General features: G+C 42.1%; 1 protein-coding gene across 1 annotated transcript; it reads right to left on the minus strand.

Annotated features, from left to right (window-relative positions):
* Positions 1-14,338: 14,338 nt before the first annotated feature.
* Positions 14,339-18,712, minus strand: plek (pleckstrin). Its single transcript, XM_062463780.1, has 9 exons — positions 18,559-18,712; positions 17,341-17,496; positions 16,894-17,075; positions 16,689-16,780; positions 16,372-16,556; positions 16,015-16,119; positions 15,659-15,742; positions 15,262-15,334; positions 14,339-15,130 (listed from the first exon to the last, which is right to left on the minus strand). Exons 1-9 carry the CDS (start codon positions 18,598-18,600, stop codon positions 14,991-14,993), a joined length of 1,059 nt encoding a protein of 352 aa, XP_062319764.1. The 5' UTR covers positions 18,601-18,712; the 3' UTR covers positions 14,339-14,990.
* Between the last annotated feature and the right edge of the window lie 135 nt (positions 18,713-18,847).

Here is an 18,847-nt window from a genome sequence, read left to right on the forward strand (position 1 = left end):
AATGACTGTGCTTCTACAAGCTGTCAAAATGGGGTGCTAAAGGTATTCCTATCTGTAGAAAGCAATATTTTTGTTTTCGCAGTAATGCAACAAAACATAAGTTGTGTTTTATCCCACCCCCATATGGTATGGCTGGTGCCTGGACCGACATTCATTGGTTTTCTCAATTGAAACTCCTGCTTAATAGAATGCAATTACACTTGTTTATATTCAGATCAGAGAGACTGACTGAAATGCAATTTGTTCAATATCTTTTAATAACAAAATGTGTTTCTTATCATGACATGACATGCATGTGCAGATCCTCACTAGAGAAATGTCTAGACACAACATCACCAAACGTACATCTGTTTTCTTACCTCATGAAGTCCAGACTCAACATAGACCCTTTGTCTGTGCTGGCCAGTACCATGGCCACTGAAGATCAATTGACAGTACTTGACATGAATCTGTGCCTCCTGTAGATGTGGGGAGTGCTGATTCTGTTCCCCTTTGGCGATCCTAATGAGGTTAAAGTGACACTGGCAGGTCGGCACTGCAACAGTAGACAGATTAGCTCTGAAAGACTTATGTAGAAACTGCGCACACACAGACGCACACACACGTACACACACTTGGGTAATCAAATAAATGAATCTTCAGCTGGGTGTGCAGAAAATAGACAAAGACATAACTGGTCCTGAATTACATAACAGACACACATCCGTAACTGTATTATACCCTTAACTTCTCCTCCTGAATAATTTCTATCGATATTATCATAATCATTTAGTATGGACCCATTTGATCAAGAGAGACTCTTAATGTTCTCCACATCCTGTACCAGCTTTCACAGATCAATGTTGTTGCAGGTTATACTTAAATCTAGGCATTTTAAATGTTACTTTATCTGTACCATATCTCAATACTGCCCTGGCCTGACCAAGCCACATTCTCCTCCATTCTAAGAGTCACGGATGTTTAAGTGTCAATGAGATTTGGCATTCTAACAATTCATCAGTGTAGAAGCACATTTTGCACGTTGACCGCTAATGAGGCTTGTCATTCTTTATACTAATCTTCCTTGAGGCCTCCAGTCAGAGCCACGGCTGTTTTCTTTCCATTAGCATGCACTGTTTATTGGTGGTGTTTATTGCCCACATTAGTCTCTGCATTAACCCCTGTAAGCTCAGCTGTCAGTTAGCCAGGCTCTATGTTTTGTTCCTCACCATTTCCCTATGATACAGATTGCAAAAACCGCTAAAGAGATTTCCTGCTATCACTGAAGGATAAATTCACAACATTAACGTAAGATGACAATACCACTATGTGTATTCACACTCCACTAATCTGTTTATTGCTTTTGTTGATGTGTGAGCATTTATTGCTGGCCAGCGAAGTGCTGAGGGGTAAAAATGGTGACACTGGCAGAGCTGTGACACCAGATGTCAAAATAAACAAGTGCAGTCTCATTCTGGACATGCAGTAAATAAGCCCCAAGCTTTTAAATGTAGGACCTTAAGTCAGAGGAGGAGGGTTTCAGCGCTGCTTTGAACATCCGAGTCCACCGGCACAGTTGTCAGTTCTGACTGTGTTCTGCACTGGTCATCTTCGGTGGCACCGGCTGGGCTGTCTCTTGACCCGCCCGACCCGTCTGACTGTCTGCCTGTACAGCTACGAGAGCAGCATCAGCACTACGGGCCAATCTGGTTCACCATAAGAGGGTCTCCATGGCCCCAGGCTGTGATCAACTTGCATTAGATACATTCTCTGTATCTATGTGTGGGTGAGTGTTTGTACTGTGTAGGTACAATAAGATGCATACATAGTATACTGTACATGTAGCGCCAACATTAATTGAATTAATATATCTCCCTTAATGTCATCAATCCAATTGGCACTTATTTGGTTTTGTATGCTTCATGTTTTGGCTACCTGCAATGTTTGGGGCTATCACGTTGTTACGATCAGTGACCTATGCACTTTTGTAAAGCTCTCTCTTGGAAGTCGGTTTGGATAAAAGCGTCTGCTAAATGAATAAATGTAAAGTAAATGTAATGTAAATCCCCATTTTATGGTACACAATACTCCATAACACAACCACAATCCCTTTCTTGACAGCATGCTTCTGCTTTGTCAGTGCAGGCTCATCCCTTGGCAATTTGTAATTACACCATGCCTGCATCAAAGTAATTAATTAAAAGGTACTCAACCACAGAAGCACTATCTGTAAGAGAAATCCATATCTTCCTGTGTGGTTGAGTCTCATGTACATGTCAGACTCAACCAGCTCAAATGAACTGGAACTGTGATGAGAGAACAGATAATGATAGACAGAGTTACCCAACCACTTACCAACACACTTCATCTTCAAAATTAATTTCATTGCTGTCCAGTCTCTAATTAGGTCTCCTGACTATACCTGTATTCTCTGTACTTAGGATCCAATGATCTTCTGATGTCCAAGAGGCTGCTGGTGATGGAGCCTCGACCAATGGGAGAATCAGTATTCTCTTGTGTGTAATCAAAATCATGAATTGTCTATTACTGTACGCACAGCTCAGGACACTGGTGGGAGTGTCAGAAATGTGAAATACTAAGTGTTTCTATGTGTACATAGGCAGATCCTTTAGATGTGTGCATAAACACCATAAGGTTTCATTAACACCCAAAATCTTTAATCCTATCTAATTACACACCTAAGAACCAGTGACTTATTGCAGGGCTTTTAAAGCTACACATAAGTGCCAGCTTTCTGAGCAGATAAGCTTTTAGTACACAGCTAGCTTACTTGTTGGTCGTTTATTACAGAGATGACTGTGAGCTTAAAAAGACAGCCTTGCTTTACTCAAGAGTGCAACGATTGGCAACAGGTGAGATTGTATCTTTGGGGCCATGTTGATAGGAATAATGGTTGTAGAACTGGTGATGTTAAGGTCACAGCTCAACAGTGCACCATTAATTAAATGTTAGTGTGCATCTGTTCCCTGGCCCTGAGCTTCCCTGCCTGCAGTACTTGTATTGTCTGCTGGTACATCACCCAGATCTGTTGCTACACTGAAGACAAAGAGAGTTTGTTCCTAATCCTTATGGTACTGCCTCTCATGTAAACCCATTTCTATTAGCACAGACCATTACCTACTCAAAAACTGTGCACCAGTGTTGTGTTAATGTAGACCATGCCTCACACTCAGAACAGCAGTCAAATCAGAATCTCTTGATAAGCTTTGGTTAATTATAGCTTGTTCTCTCCTTTTGCTGCCAATCAAAAGATCATTTCAGGCCACCATTACCCTCCAACTGTTACCTCCACAGTAAAGTTCCAACTGTGATTGCTGTCAAATGTGAGATTTCTCAGGGCTTAGGGGAGTAGACATCTATCAAACGGTGACCAGATTGAATTGACTAGTTGTCTGTGACAGCCTATCAGGGGACAGTTTAGGCCACAGAGGACCTGAGTAGAACACATGAACATGATGCCAGAACACATACCATGAAAGGTATGTGAAAGCTACATTTGAAAAGGATGAATGTACATTCAGTACGTGACGATTTCCACTTCAGGATTTGAAACAATCCTGACAGAAGCATAAACATACACTGGAGTTGCTTGGTTTAGTTTTGAATTAATTTAATCTGTTACTATATGATGAAATTAAATAATCATAAATAATGTTTACTGTTGCAGGCCGGGTGACACCCCTGCCCCCACCTGTCATATGCTAATTTAGTCTGACCATTATTGCTCTGATTTAACCCATAGAGTCAAATTGCAATTCCAGCATATTTGGTTAAAATTGATGCACTGTTCAGTTTACCCCTCTTCCATTAAACCTAGGGGAATCGGTTTGGTTGTTTGGCCAATATTAAAACCCCATACACCATATAAGACTTAACTGCATGAGTGTACAAGATGGGTCCAACAATCTTGTCTTCCACATGGGAGACAAATCTAAATTGACAAGCCCATTAACAGTAGTTCGAACGTGGAAGAGGAGATGGATGGGATATCAAAGAGAGGAAGCCCATAGCGCTTTTCCAACAACATGCAGAACAACAACATTAATGAAATGAAGAACTTTTCTGCTAACCCCTTGACCCAGGAGGAGTTAAGCAATGGAAATTGGCTTCAGAATGTGTTCATTTTTCTCTAATTCAATTTTGTTTGCACGAGTAGTACAATGAACAAATACCGTACCTCATTTGTTTGCATAGCAGCTAATGTCAAAGCATGTTTATCATTGGAGTTTAAGGATTTAAATAATGCCTCAAATAAATGCTGGTGTTTGTTATTCTGGTGCTTACATCTATTCATCTTTCATCTGTTCCATCCTAGAAAAGTGAATAAATAAACGAAAGTACAGATATAATGGTTTTTTTTTTACAACTAAACTGTTTTAGGATCTGCTACGCTAACTGCTTCTATGCTTTTCCAGGTTACTGCACTGAGCTAGTCCATCAGTTCCCCCTGCCTCATCCTGACTCTGACCAGGGCAGAGCGGGAACATAGGGTCCTGGAGGAGCCTGTTGTCTGAGCTGACGTTACTGTCACACTAGTGACACGGTTAAAAGCAGGTGTTATCCTTGGGCCACAGTCACACAGCCGAGAGACAGATGCAGAAAATGTTTTTAATGATATAATAAAGGATAAAAATGTCCAAATACTAAAAACAATGTAAATGTCTCGTAGCCTATGGCTACTTTGGCGTATGTCCCCTCCGATCCAAGAACGCCGTCGGCTCCGCGCCTGCAGTGCGTAGGCCTGCCTGGACAACAATAATAATTGGCTACTTTTGATTCGCACAGTGACAAGTAACTGTGTAGGGGAGATTCAAGTACTTCCCTTTACGTTCATCGGACGAGCAGTGGTTGTGCCTCCGGAGTCCGAATGGGAGCAGCGGAATTTTGATCGTCGCTTCTCTGTGCTCCTGCGTGTGTCCCAGTAGAATCCTGCCTTCTGTTCAATCTCCGCTCCTTTTTGAAGGAGTTCCTCTCATTGGTTGGCCAATCAGTTGGGGATCATTTAGCAGTGATGGGCTGCGTCCCTGTCAGCTGGGGAGTTCCCTCCCCCCGTCCCTGACGTCAAACAGCACACACAACACCATGCACACAATCACAGCAAACAACACGAAAATACCACAGCAACCAATATGAAAACACCACAGCAAACAATAGTCAAAACCAAACCAAAACAACAGACAACATAGGCTGGCCATCTGACATCTGTGACATTACTTTCTGGTCTGCCGCGCCTCCGTTGTCAACATGCTAAATCAGGAAATGGCTTCTGTTGCTCCCCGAGGACATACAGAGAAGCCCTTCTCCTGGTGTCAGCCCTGTGGAAGCCGCCCTGGGAGGGAGCTGAGAGTTCCTGATGCCTCCAGAGAAGTTACAGTGGAAGACATGCCATTCCAGTGGGGTTTTTACACTTTTCACAACAAACATCACATGAAAACAGCTGGAGAGTGCATCGCGCATCAGGGGATTTAAAAATATACTTTTTGGGCGTCACAATGTTTGACTTGTCTTTATTTAGAAATACAAATTCATCTTTCGTTTTCTTTTTTCTTTACCAAGGGAAATAGATCAGGGGGAATCATGTTTTTAAAATATGTTATGCTTTCAACTGAAGTCAAGTGGTTTGCTGTGGAAGCAACTATTGGGTGACACAATTGTTTTAGGCCTTCTGCTCTTTCCTATAGAACTCTACGTTTTCTCTAAAACCCCAAAGTAGTGCAACATTGATACAGTACATACTGTTGGGTCTCAAAGTTTGTGAAAATTAGATGCTCAGAGGCAATTACCATGCAACCAAATCTGAAGTCAAACATTTTATTAATGATGCGGCTCTTGACATGAAAAGCAAACCTTAATCACAAACATTAATTGAAAAGATTCATCAAACAGTCCCATTCTAGATAAAGTCCCCCCATCATTTGTGATGTTATTGAGCCAGATTGTTGAAGTTGTTCAACAGTACAAGTATCTGTTAACAATAATGTATTAGAAATAAACCTTTGAACCTAATCCTGATGTTGTTTTTGCAAAGTCCCATCAGTGTTTCTCAAAAGCTCAGATGGTTTAACATCGACTCTTTTATATGAATGTTTGACTGTTTTATTGAGTCTGTTCCCACCTTTTCTATTCCCTGGTTTGAGTCACTTACCTTGAAAAACAGGTTGGAAGGAATTGTTAGAATGTGCAATAAAATTGAAAGAACAAATCCAATGACTCTTACAAATGGCAAAACTCAAAAGACCCAGTCTTTGCTGACCCTAGTCACCCATTGATCAATTTCAGTTCAGGTTGTTTCCATCTAGTCGCAGACAATCTGCAAAGATGCAGTACCAATAGTTTTAAGAACCAATTTTTCCATGCTGCTTTTGGCCTTTTTAATTTAATCACTTAATTTGAGTGAATTGTTTGTGTGTTGGTGTTGATTGTAGATGATGACTGTATTTATCTACTGGTGGCGGTGCAACAAATTGCCCTTCTGGGATGATGAAGCTGACCTTGACCTTGACCAGGATAAAAAAGATTCTAAACATTGATGTTGCTTTGTAAGTTAACAGAACATATATTAAAATGTCATTAAAATGGCATTATCCAAGGCTTAAGGTGTTTGTCTCTAAGGTGAGTTGTCAACAAAATGTGTAAATTTTGTGTATATATCCAGAGATGATTATTAGAGTGCTCCATCGCTGGATGGGAGAGAGAACTCATACGTGCTCAGTGCACATTCTGATGCAAGAGCTCTGGGCCTCACAATAAGGAAGACCACAATCAGGTCTGTTTCACCTCCATCAGAGACACAGACTCTCCACCTTCAAGAAAAGGCTTAAGACGCACTTGTTCTGGGAGTACAACGGTACTTAGGAATGATTTGCTGGACCTGATGCTAGTTTCCTCCAGGATCACAATGACTCTTATTGAGAGACTTGTTGCTCTTGTTGGTTAGTTGTAACTGATTTAAAATACTTCTTGCACTTTTTGAGGTTCATGTTGTTTAATTGTAACTTGTTTAAATACATGCTCTTATGGTTCTTCCCTTTGGCACTTATTTGTTTTTTTCACAATGTATGCTCATGTTTTGGCTACCCGCAATGTTTTGGGCTATCTCGTTGTTATTATCAGTGACCTATGCACCTTTGTAAAGCTCTCTCTTGGAAGTTGCTTTGGATAAAAGCATCTGCTAAATGAATACATGTAAATGTTTCACAGTTAGAGACTTTTTTTCTCAGAACATCTGGGGAAATTCAATAATTTTTCTGCTCAAGAACTACTCAAAGGTAAACTCAGAGCCAGTGAATGGTCAGCTGTTATGTGATGCAAAACAAACCGGATTATGTGAGTGCAATGCATCTCCAGTATTTATTCCTCCAACTACACCACGTTGACAGACGGGATTTTCCATCCGTGGCATCAGTATGTGAAATACTGTGGTAGCATCACCTTGACCCCTAGGTAAGGGAACACACATTGCTCAACCCAAGCACAGAAACCACCATTAAATGAATGAAAAAAGACATACTCAACAAGGGCACTGCCTGAGGTTAAATGTTTGTTTTGGATTTGACCATCTTGGTGTGAATTGCAACCAGCTCCCTTTGAGCTGTTAGGATATGCCAAGACCAATAAATGAAGGTTTACACCATGGAAAGGTCAGCCAGGTAGAGGCTAATAAAGCACAGTCAACCGCTGCCAATGCCCATGACTGGGTTAACAACAGACCTTCAGTTAGAACCTCGGTGTCAGTTGATTGACACAAAGCAGCAGCTATGCATCATCCCAACCTAGTTATCCCTTATCCTTCTGGACTCAGGCACACATGAACTATTTAATATACCCTCTGGTCTCTTGTAAACGGTTGGATAGCGACCTGTGATTCTTAACATCTTTATTTTTCAATTTAGCGCTTTTGTGGAAATCTATTTATGCCTGACATTTGCTTTTCAATTTCATCCATGTGTCGTGCTCTCTCCCATCCGTTACAAAAGACTCAAATTTGCAGCCGTTGCACAAGATTGCCTGCCTAACCGTATATGCCCAATTCATTTATGTACCTGCGGGTGGATTTCTTTTTGGACTGTGCATGCCTTTTGCTTGTGCTCCATTAGTGTCTGTGTCACCAGCGGTCAGCTAACAGCTGTTGCCCTGGCATCACAAGGTCTCCTCCCTGAGGCTTGTAACGTTTGGACGTAACCTCTTATCGTGGCACAGTAGCCAGGCGATGGAATGAGAACACCCTCTAAAACTGGGGAGACGTCCCTGGTCGCTTTATTTCTCAGCCAGGTCTCTTATGGTAACTCCGATTGACACGAAGGCACTTAACAGGAAAGATTTTTAAATAAATTAAAATAAAAGGACTAAAAGAACACAGAACCCCTTGCAAAAGAGTCACCCATTAGTGGCCACATTACACCTCAGCAGGAAGAATGTCAGATGTATAACCACAGCTTGGAACAAAGGCTGCATGCACTAGACCAGATCAAGAACATGTTATGATATTGTTTCTGATGTCTGCAAACATCTTACAAGTCATGTAAAGATGAATCTCATCTGATTGTGCACATTCACACTTCCTAAATTGAGCTGAATCACAGTCTAAATAGGATTGATGAACACTATTTCTTTTGAAGCTTGATAAGGGTCCAGCATCTTCTCTGGTGCGTTATCTGGCATGATGTAATTACATCACTCAGAGTAACTGATGAGACACATTTGCTGAGGGACAATGTTGTTTATGATATAGAGAAGAAAGTACCAGTGAGGATGGGATAGAGAAAGAGAGAGAGACAGAGAGAGAGAGAGAGAGAGAGAGAGAGAGAGAGAGAGAGAGAGAGAGAGAGAGAGAGAGAGAGAGAGAGAGAGAGAGAGAGAGAGAGAGAGAGAGAGAGAGAGAGAAATGTTATGGGATTATAGAGGATGGAACTTTATTAAATATGTGAAGGCTGTCTCTCAGCATCACTCATCTGAAAACCGATTAGTCCTATATTAATCACCATATACAGGACCATGCTGGGGGCTTTGTGCTATTCATATAAACATAACAAAACATACAGCATGCACTTAAACACACACACATTCTCTCTCAGACACACATTCTTTCCGGCCATGTTGCACAGACACAAGAGTCTCTGGCTAGGGCATCTTTGATGCTGAGTGGGTGCGAAATGTGGAAACTGACAGATTTTCATACTCAGTCCAGCCTCACTCCCCACCCTTCCCCTCCATTATAACTTTAGAATGTAGTCTAGACTGAAAACTTCCTGGATGTTGCTACATCTCTTTCTTTCTTAGTTTTTCTGTGTCCCTTTTTGCCATTGTTTCACTACCTCTTTCTTTTTAGTCTGTTTCTCTCTGTTGTACCACTTTTACTCTCTCTCCCCCCCCCCCCCTCTCTCTCTCTCTCTCTCTCTCTCTCTCTCTCTCTCTCTCTCTCTCTCTATGGTGTTCATATTAAGGGTTGAAACATTTTGAGAAAGAAAAGTGTAAGATGAAACAATGAAAAGACAGGGAGAGAGTCCTGTGTGAGTTCCAGTCCTGTCTCTCTTTGGCCTGGCTCCCTGCACCACCTGCTTCTGGTTTTGATCAGCCATCTGTTGTCCATGTGTGATTACCTTGCCCTGTATATATATGTCTGATCCTTATTTCAGTCCTTGTTGCTTTGTTGTCATACCTGTGAGTATTTCTTCCTGTTTTTTCCAGTTTTTTCCAGAACTCAACAGGGTATCATTCAAACACTTCTGGGTACCATCTGAAGATATGGGCAAATTTGAAAGATTTTGGTGTCTTGCACACTCCCTTTATAAGGAAGTCGGTGAGATTGGTTCCACCCAGTGGAGTGTAAAAATGTAATATTTGAAGTAATTTGTCTAATCCCAATAACCAATCATGTGCCTGGTGGTAGAATTGGGGGTTTGTGTGAAAATAAGTAACTGTGGAGAGATTAAGACAACCCAACTTCACCTTGGATGAGATGGAAGTTCACTGATCAAGAGATACAAACTTTGAGTCATGGAGATGCTCAGAATCTGCCAGGGATTTCTACGTCTAGTAACTGTAAGGGAATATTTATCATTGGCTGTCAGTGCATCTTCGTCTGAAGTCTCCAGAACACCTGAGCAATTCAACGTGATGTTGTGGGTCCAAAGAGCGGCAGTACAGTCTGCCCTCTGACTTCATCTGAATCAAGGACCCTAAGAGTTTAGGGGTTAGGTATGTGTTTCAAATGTCTTATTCATCCTGCCTGATGAAATACTGTTTACCCAAGGTGTAAGGAGACTACCTAGTTGATATTTATAGACTAAATGTTTAAACAGTATATACAGTATATATCATTTTCCAAAAATCTGTGTGGAGCAATCCTTTGGGTGCACAAGGGGTTGCTGAATGTCCATGCACTACAGTGAAAAAAGAGAATTCAGGAGTTTATCATGTATGCCTGAGGGTTTATGTTTTTGGTATGCATATAGTCAATGGTTTGTGCCTACCTCATTATGCATACAATCAGGTGAGTGATTACTTGTAAAAACAGGACCATATGGGTGTATTGAGATGAGGTTATCATCCCTGCCTTTTGCCAGAAGAATACAATAGTCCAGAATGACACGTTTAATACAGTAGAACTGTTTTCCAAGCATTTGGCCAATTTGATCCCAAAATACTGTACAATATGCAGTACATCTACATGTACACACATTAGCACACACTCTGAGACCAGTCTTTTAGGACTCCAGCTACATTGCATCTCATATTTAGAACACATCTGCATACAAACAGAACATTTTAAAAGGCAGATAAAGTAAATCGATCGGCAAAAATTGAATTAGTTAATATATATATTTTTTGTTATCTATCCCGCTAACATTTCCTACCATGTATTGACGTAGCAATGCCCATGTACCTAAAACTTTTCCTCATAGGTATAGCTATGTAGCTTCATGGTAGGTAATGTCACCTTAATACATTGTTGCCAGTGACTTTTATGTGGAAGTAAAACTGACGGTGTTTCTCCCACGCATTCTCAGATCCTTCTTGAGACTTCAGAAAGTCAGAATTTTCTTTTACTTAATCGATTGCAGACACACTTTAGCAAGCCCTTTTTCTGGAGCCTGTACATCTCAAAGCTTCCTCTGAACCAGGGTCCGGGGCCAGTATTGCTTTAAGCGATTCACACCTGTGTTTTACTCTCACAGTGTTGTGTCCCTAGATTTGATACAACCACTGCTCTTGCTGATTATTCATAGTTTGTTTGATTGAGAATTAGCATCATGAAATGGCTTTCTGACGTCCGCTCTCAATTTCATGGAGAACTGAAGAGCAACTCAGACTGGGAGCAGCCTCACTCACAGCCTCGCTCACAGCCTCGCTCACAGCCTCGCTCACAGCCTCGCTCACAGCCTCGCTCACAGCCTCGCTCACAGCCTCGCTCACAGCCTCACTCACAGCCTCACTCACAGCCATAACAAGCATCAAAATAGGAGGCACCTAACAAGGAAGTTATTGAGAGAGGAGTAAAGAAAGCTCATCATTATAGATGGAGTATGAACAATTACATTTACATTTAGTCATTTAGCAGACGCTCTTATCCAGAGCAACTTACAGTAAGTACAGGGACATTCCCCCGAGGCAAGTAGGGTGAAGTGCCTTGCCCAAGGACACAACGTCATTTTGCATGGCCGGGAATCGAACTGGTAACCTTCGGATTACTAGCCCGATTCCCTAACCTCTCAGCCACCTGAATTAAAGATTGACATGATTTCATATAAAGGTGATATCATTAACTAGATAATTATGTTTACGTGCCGTGTTATTGTGCATTTTATGCAAGCAAAGAACAGGATATCCTCTTAACTCTTATCCTATTAACACAAAGTGACTCTAGCATGTTCAGTCTAGATGGTGACCAATGTGTATTTAGAGTATTTGAAAGAATGTTTGAATGAATGATTAAAGAAAGTTAATCCTTTTTTGTGTATATAAATATTGTATTAATACAGCATCCATTTTGTGCTGTATTTCATTTGTTACGTATTTGTAATATCTCTTGAATGTGTTTGAAAAACAATAAAACTTTTAATCATAAGAAAAAGAATCTTAAGCGTTTGCAATGTTATTTCTTGAGTTGGGTCAATAAACCTTCCTGTGTCTAGACTATCGCATTAGCTACAGGTGTGAGTCACTGACTATCAGCTCCTTCCCAGTAAACCTTTTCAGAAGTCTCTCATCCACTTTGAAGGCAACACATATTTTTGTTACCGACAAGCCTTCTTGAGAGCCAAACATAGAGTAGGAAGATGAAATGTGTGTAGTATTTCCTTTATTCGAATAGCTTTTCAATTTAGGACACTCCAATTGAAACAACTTTTCTCTTTTTTCTTTTTCTTTAAGTTTATTTTCAATGTGATCCTTTGAAAAAGATAGGCATAACTGGGAATAAATCATTTCCCTGGCCCTTTATAGTTGGCAGATACATTCAAACGAGAGAACAATGTTGGTTTCTGTCTGTGAATACATTCCTGTGTGAAAATATCTTCCTTCTGCCACGAGTGAATTTCACATATCCCATTGTTCTGCCTTGATGCCCTTCATTCAGATTCAAAAGAGAGAGAGGTAGAACTTCACAATTACACAAAGCTGAAGGAGCCACAGTCTTCGACAGTGGCAAGGTGTATCATCCTTTTTTTGGATGACACGGTCTATTGACATTCTACTAGCTCTGACTCTAGGCTGGGAAATAATTGATGAAACCATTTTTTCTGTTTTCCAGGATAGCAGGACCTTTCTCTGAATCACTGTAAAGCCTGTCATTCACCTCTTCTGAAGTTTGGATCTTAATCAACTGACACTCATGCATACATGCATGAATGCACTCACACACAAACATACTGTATACATACTACATGTACATTCAATAAGAAAACTGGGTTGGTTCATTACCAGACTGGACAGGGTTCTGTTGTCTTCAATCACCAACCCAGGGACGCTTGGCAGACTCATGACTCTCCTGTGAGAAATCTTAACCCACATATATTTTATTACCCCTCTATCAATCCCTCCATCAGCCAGCTGAGCCGAGAAGTTGAACAGTGTTCTGTCATATTCAGTGCGTGACAAGGCATGTTATTCAATGCTCTTCCTTTGTGTAGTCTATCAAAGAGAAAAGGAGAAGGAGAAGGTCAAATGTTCCGCTTGATTCACTCGTGGGTTTCTATTGAAGGCTTTGGATTTGCATGTTGCATCTTTTGATCTGTTCTTCATGCAGAGATCTGTATGTGAGATTGCAGAGGGTTTTCAGGTGCACCCCATCGGGGAAATATAGTGTAGCCTCTGCTTTTTTGTTGTTATCAATCAGGGAGATAGTTTAGATTGAGTAAGAATATTTAAAGAACATTTTTAATCAAAGCTGGTAATGGTGGCCTGCTGCGTACAAACAACCTCCCTCCTCTTTGTCAATAGCAGGCTGTTTTTGTCAGATGGGTTGGACAAAAGTGTCTGCTAAATGATTTATTTATTGTTATAACTAATGTTCAAGCTTGTAGTTCTGTCCACGATGAAACGTATGTTGGTGTATATCGCCCTCTTGTGTTCAACCCGTGATTACATGCTTGAACAGAGCCACAAATGTACACAGGCTTCATGCTTGTGACTTGAAGGTGGCCCTTGTCAGACTAGAGAACAAATCCTGATGAGATGTGTAAGTTCAGAATGTGAGGAGGAGACTCTCAGGTCAGTCTGCCATCAGGAGAGCAGTGCTGTCAAACACAACTAAATAACACATTCCCACTGGAGCCAAGAGCAAAACGTTTGGCATTGTGATGAATCCAAGAACTGGTGAAAGTTCTATGGACTCTGACTATACCCAAAGGGCCAAGCTCAGAGCTCATGGAATGACCACTCCACACTTCAGAGACCATGTACAAATCTATAGAGGCAGGGTGAAACGAGGACTCCTGCCTTCACACAGATCAAGCATATTGGCTGCAGGTGTGTGTGGATGATTTCCACAAAAAACAATGTGTAAAAAAAAAAAATCAGTCAGCTCAGGGGGGCCACAGGGGGGGCCAGGGACATTTTTACAGGGGCACTGGCCCCTGTAGCCCCCCGTGTAGAACCACCGCTGGCTTTAGCACCTCAAGAATTAATGGAGGTCTCTAACAGGACCATAGTTCATGTGAGAATGCTGTAGAACCATCACTTCCCTAACACGGTGCTCCTTGGTTCGAGTGGGCGGTTAGACCCAAATCTAATACAAAAAACAATTTGAGACTTTGTTTTTACAGCTGCTCCTTAGATGAATGTACTTTGTTAACATGTACATGTGTTTGGAGGTACAAATGACAGTGGGGTCCTTGGATCTATTGAATGGGATATATTGAAAATGTTACACAGTTTAAATATTTGAATGATATACTGTATATTACAGGTGCTGCATACAGTGTATTAACTGAAAACAAATACTTGCTGGTGGAATTTTGTACAGTGCTGAGTCTTGGGTGTCAAGCCATCATGACAAGACAAAAAGCTAAAACCACAGCATTGCAGAAGGACACAGAAACAGGATTTGACATCTCATTTTCTTTCCGGAACAGAAATTGTCTGGACTTTTGATTATTCTTCTGAATCATCCCAATGCCTTCTCTCTCATTGTGAAGGCCGGATCATAACATGAACAGAACAAATTACACAAGCAGCCACAACAGAAAAGATAGGCTCACAAACCATATACCTTGTACCTAATTTCACACTCTGCTTGTAGATTGTGTATGTGGAGGGAGTGTGACCGTCTTTGACAATAGAAACATGTTTCCTCTCTCCTCTCTCTCTTTGTGCCATGAATGCATGGCCCTTCGATTGAAAAAAAATGTTGAGAAACAATAACATTATAGAATCTGGCATCTATAAGACCTGAGTCTGTGATCTTTCATGCACCAGCTTAGAGTGATTGTCTGTCAAACCAGGGTCTCTCTGGTATATGCCACTCCACACAGGATATGAGGAGATAAGCTTCATTTCCCTGTCTTTGACACGGTATGCATGGCTTTGATCCACTCTTTCCTCTCCTCTGCTGTAGCTGCTTGGAGGAAGTAATGCGTCTCGTCTGAAGTGATGACCTCAAAGAGGTTCCCATCCACCTCGTACCTTTTGGCTGGGGGAGCAGAGGATAAGGGAAACAGGTTTTAAAAGTCGAGATGAAAGGAAGCTTTATACCTCCCATTATATCTCAGTCAGTTACAGTGGGGGACCTGTGGTGCAAAACTTCCCTGGTCGGAAACTCACCATCAGGGACGTGGTCTACCGCTGTGATCACCGATGCTCTCAGGTGGATTGAACCTAGGGGCTCGTCATCCCCCTTGTAAAATGAGAAAAAGAGAGAGAGTAAGAAAGTGAGGGGGTAAAGTAAGTGACAGGGAAAGAGAGGGAGAGGCACAGGTGGAAGGAAATAGAGGTAGAAGTAGATATAGACAGATAGACAGACAGTGGACAAGGAGACAGAGGGAGAGGGAGAAAGAAAATAAGATATTTGACACAGTGAAAGAGAAAAGCAGCGTTCAAGGGAACAGGTCAAACTGAAGGGTAAATAGGAACAGAAGAACGAGCAAAACAGTTGAACAACTTTTCAATTCCAACTGCAGAACTGTAGCTTTGGTGTCATGCAACTCAGATGGGTTTTTACCTTGGTGGGGTCATAGTAATGGAGATAGGCTGGGTCGTCTCTGAGAATGAACTTCCTCACCTTCCAGTTTTTTCTCCTATGACCCTGTGTAAAGTAAACCAGTGAACCACATCTTTAGAATGCTTGTGCAGTTTCACTCATCAGTGAAACTCACCGCTAACTTTTTGTGGTTGGGAACTTGCACTTCCCCCTTCTTACTTTTGTTTTGTGCAGCACTCTCATTTTCCACCATGGCAGAAATTGTCCATGGTGGAAATGAATAGAAGTTATTTCTATTTCTGGTCATTGCTGTTGAGAACATCTGAATCTTGTGTTTGCTGCTGAGTGCTTCTGAAAGTGTGAGCCTGCAGTCTCACCTGTTTGAGTAAACAGCCCTGTTTGACAATGTTTCCCCTGAACTCCTCCTTCAACACTCCATCCTCATCGCTTGAGTAGCCCTCACAGAAGAACCCACTGTCTGCCTGCAACACGGCACATGCTCACTTAGTGTCAAACCAAACACAGGTATCATGAGTGAAAAAAAGTAGCTCTTTCTTGTGTGATTCATCCCATTCAAGACCACAAACATTTCCTTTCCTATTCAAGATAGACATCCTACATCGCAACAAGACAGAATATAAGATGTTGAATCGTGTTCAGGGCCAACTCAATGGGGGTTAAAGTTCAGCCACCCACACGAGGTACAGTGCTGGTACAGATCTGGACTGACTTACAAAGTAGTAAAGAGCATCTGTTTCATCCAGGAGGAGGGTCTCTGCTCCACCCACCGCCCCCTGCTTGGAGACGTCCCCGGCAGGCTGTAGAAAGCCCTCGTTCAGTAGTCCCGTGGCCAACATCAGAGCCTCTGCCCTGTTCCTCGCCTTGTCCTTGGAGATCAACCAGTCTACCACCGTACCACCTGACAGACACGGAAGGAATGAGGGAAGCAGGGGAGAAAGAGAGAGGAACGAGGAAAGGAACGGTTCACTGATAACATTGAACGGTGATTTGTGCTGCCATATAATTGCGTTCGAGTGTGGTCATGCAATACCTGTAAAGCAGTGATTGTAGATTCTCTTATCCTTTTCCAGTTTCATCTCCTTCACTCCATCATCTGGGTCTTTCATTAGCAGGTACAGTTTACTGGAGACAAACAAACAACAAAGAAGTCATGTCTTCAAACATGGTGGTAAACCATGATGCTTGATGCTTATTATTCCTTGCTACCCAACTTTTCAGATTTGGTCAGGTCCTACCTGAGGTTGACTGTGTCAGGCAGACGGATAGACCTCCGCGTCGACTTCCTGGCAAACTTCCGGCCTCCCTCCAGACAGGAAACGGCCCTCTTGATGTCCTTCACCCAGGCCTCCCTCTCCTCCAGGTGTGTGGCCTGGAAGAAGTGATCCTGGTTCTTACTTGTCTGGATCTTGAACACCAGCTAAGGGAAAACCACAGTATGTTTATGTTGGGTGGGACCGTGGTCGTCAGATTGGACATTTTGGAGTTTGTGTTATGTTATGTTTGATGAGCGTTTGCAGTAACAATACTCTGTACATTTACCGAAAAGCAATTCTGACTGAAGAGCTCAGTATGTGTTAGGACAAGGAAGGAAGTACTATAATGTGGTTGGCTGGTCTATTTGGACGGTTATGGTGAGTGTACAGCATTAATAGACACCCCATAGAAGCAGTCAAGAATGTTACCACTCTCTTGCTGAAGTCCTGGCAGGGGCTGGTGAAAGTAGCTCCCTTCAAGGGAATCATCCCCTTGGAGTTTGCATCTGTCTTCCTCTTGTAGAACTCCACACCGTCCTCTGACAGCACCACCCAAACCACCTTCCAGGAGTTCAGCACTGTGCCCTGCAGAAAGGATGAAAGGAATGACAGATAGGTGATAAGAAGCAGGACTGTATCCGGTACTGAAGAGTTGTGGGCCTTCAACAGTAATGTAGAGTGCTGCTGTAGAACATGGTCAGACAGTCCTTTTCATTTGTGTCGATCAGAACACAAAAGGAAGTGATACCAGTCAGGGTTATTTTTCAGTTTTGCTAAACACTGTCAACTCACACAAAGTGTGATTTTGTTCCTTAATTTAGATAATAACTGTGGGAAAATGTATCATTTTGACAGTAAATCCTGGGTAAGTACTGAGTGTCTTATTAGTTATGCTAAGAGCGTCTGCTAAGAGCGTCTGCTAAATGACTAAATGTAGTTATGATTTTGTTTTTTACAATGTCATTATTTTTCTTCTCACTTCACGTTGTGTTGACCAGCTGAGTAAAAAAAACTGCAGGCAAGTCTTGCACCTGCCTGAGCTATTCTAACAGTTCCATGACTTCAGATAAGCATCATCATTTTCCAGAGCTAAGAATAACTCTTTGGAATGACAGACTCATTGGTTCTGATGGTCCCCACCCTCACACGGACACTGCTCATGAGTCATGTAGCATCTTCCCTCAGATCTGTGGTTTGTGGGAGAACTTCTTATTGACACTCACTCACAGCCTGTCACATCCTGAAATTAACTCAGAAGGTCAGCTCAGACCAGAGAGCAAACACAGTATTGTAGCATTGTAGAAGTAGCTGAATTATGTCACACTCAGAAGCAACCAATGGGAGTCTGAATCAGAAGCAGTTAACCTGCCGTATTCTATAACTTCAACAAAACAAATATTCGTTTTTATACACTTGTAGACTGTGCATGTCCTTAAACGACATCTACCTAATTCCATCCACAGAATTCACTCACAACAGACTTAACATGGTCATCTTTGGGATGACTGTAAAATGTGGACATCAGCACCCTTGTAAGTTACTGCAGCCAACACAAACCTACCGACAATAGATTGCACAACCCCTTATCCATGACAAAATCCCCTTTGGTTCTACTACAGGGGTCCAGGGTTGGTTCTCCCTCCTTACCTTTTTGACCAGATATCCCTCTCTAATCTGCTTTGGTTCCATTCTCTCTCTGTCTGCTGGCTCCGTGTGTCCGTGTGTGTCTGTGTGTGTCTGTTTCTTTCTGCGTGTCAGTGTGACTGGCTTTGTGTCGAGCTGTCACAGTCGCCCTCCTACTTTTAAACGTGAAAGAGGAACACCCCTCACCCCCCAACCACCCTGCCCCTACCACCCCCCCACCCCCACCCCCACCCCCCCTCCAGCCACCGCCTCTGTGAGACACTGCTAGGGGAAGTGCTCCTCAGGCAGGGCA

Source organism: Osmerus eperlanus, chromosome 6, assembly GCF_963692335.1.
Source record: "Osmerus eperlanus chromosome 6, fOsmEpe2.1, whole genome shotgun sequence".
NCBI classification, from domain to species: Eukaryota; Metazoa; Chordata; class Actinopteri; order Osmeriformes; family Osmeridae; genus Osmerus; species Osmerus eperlanus.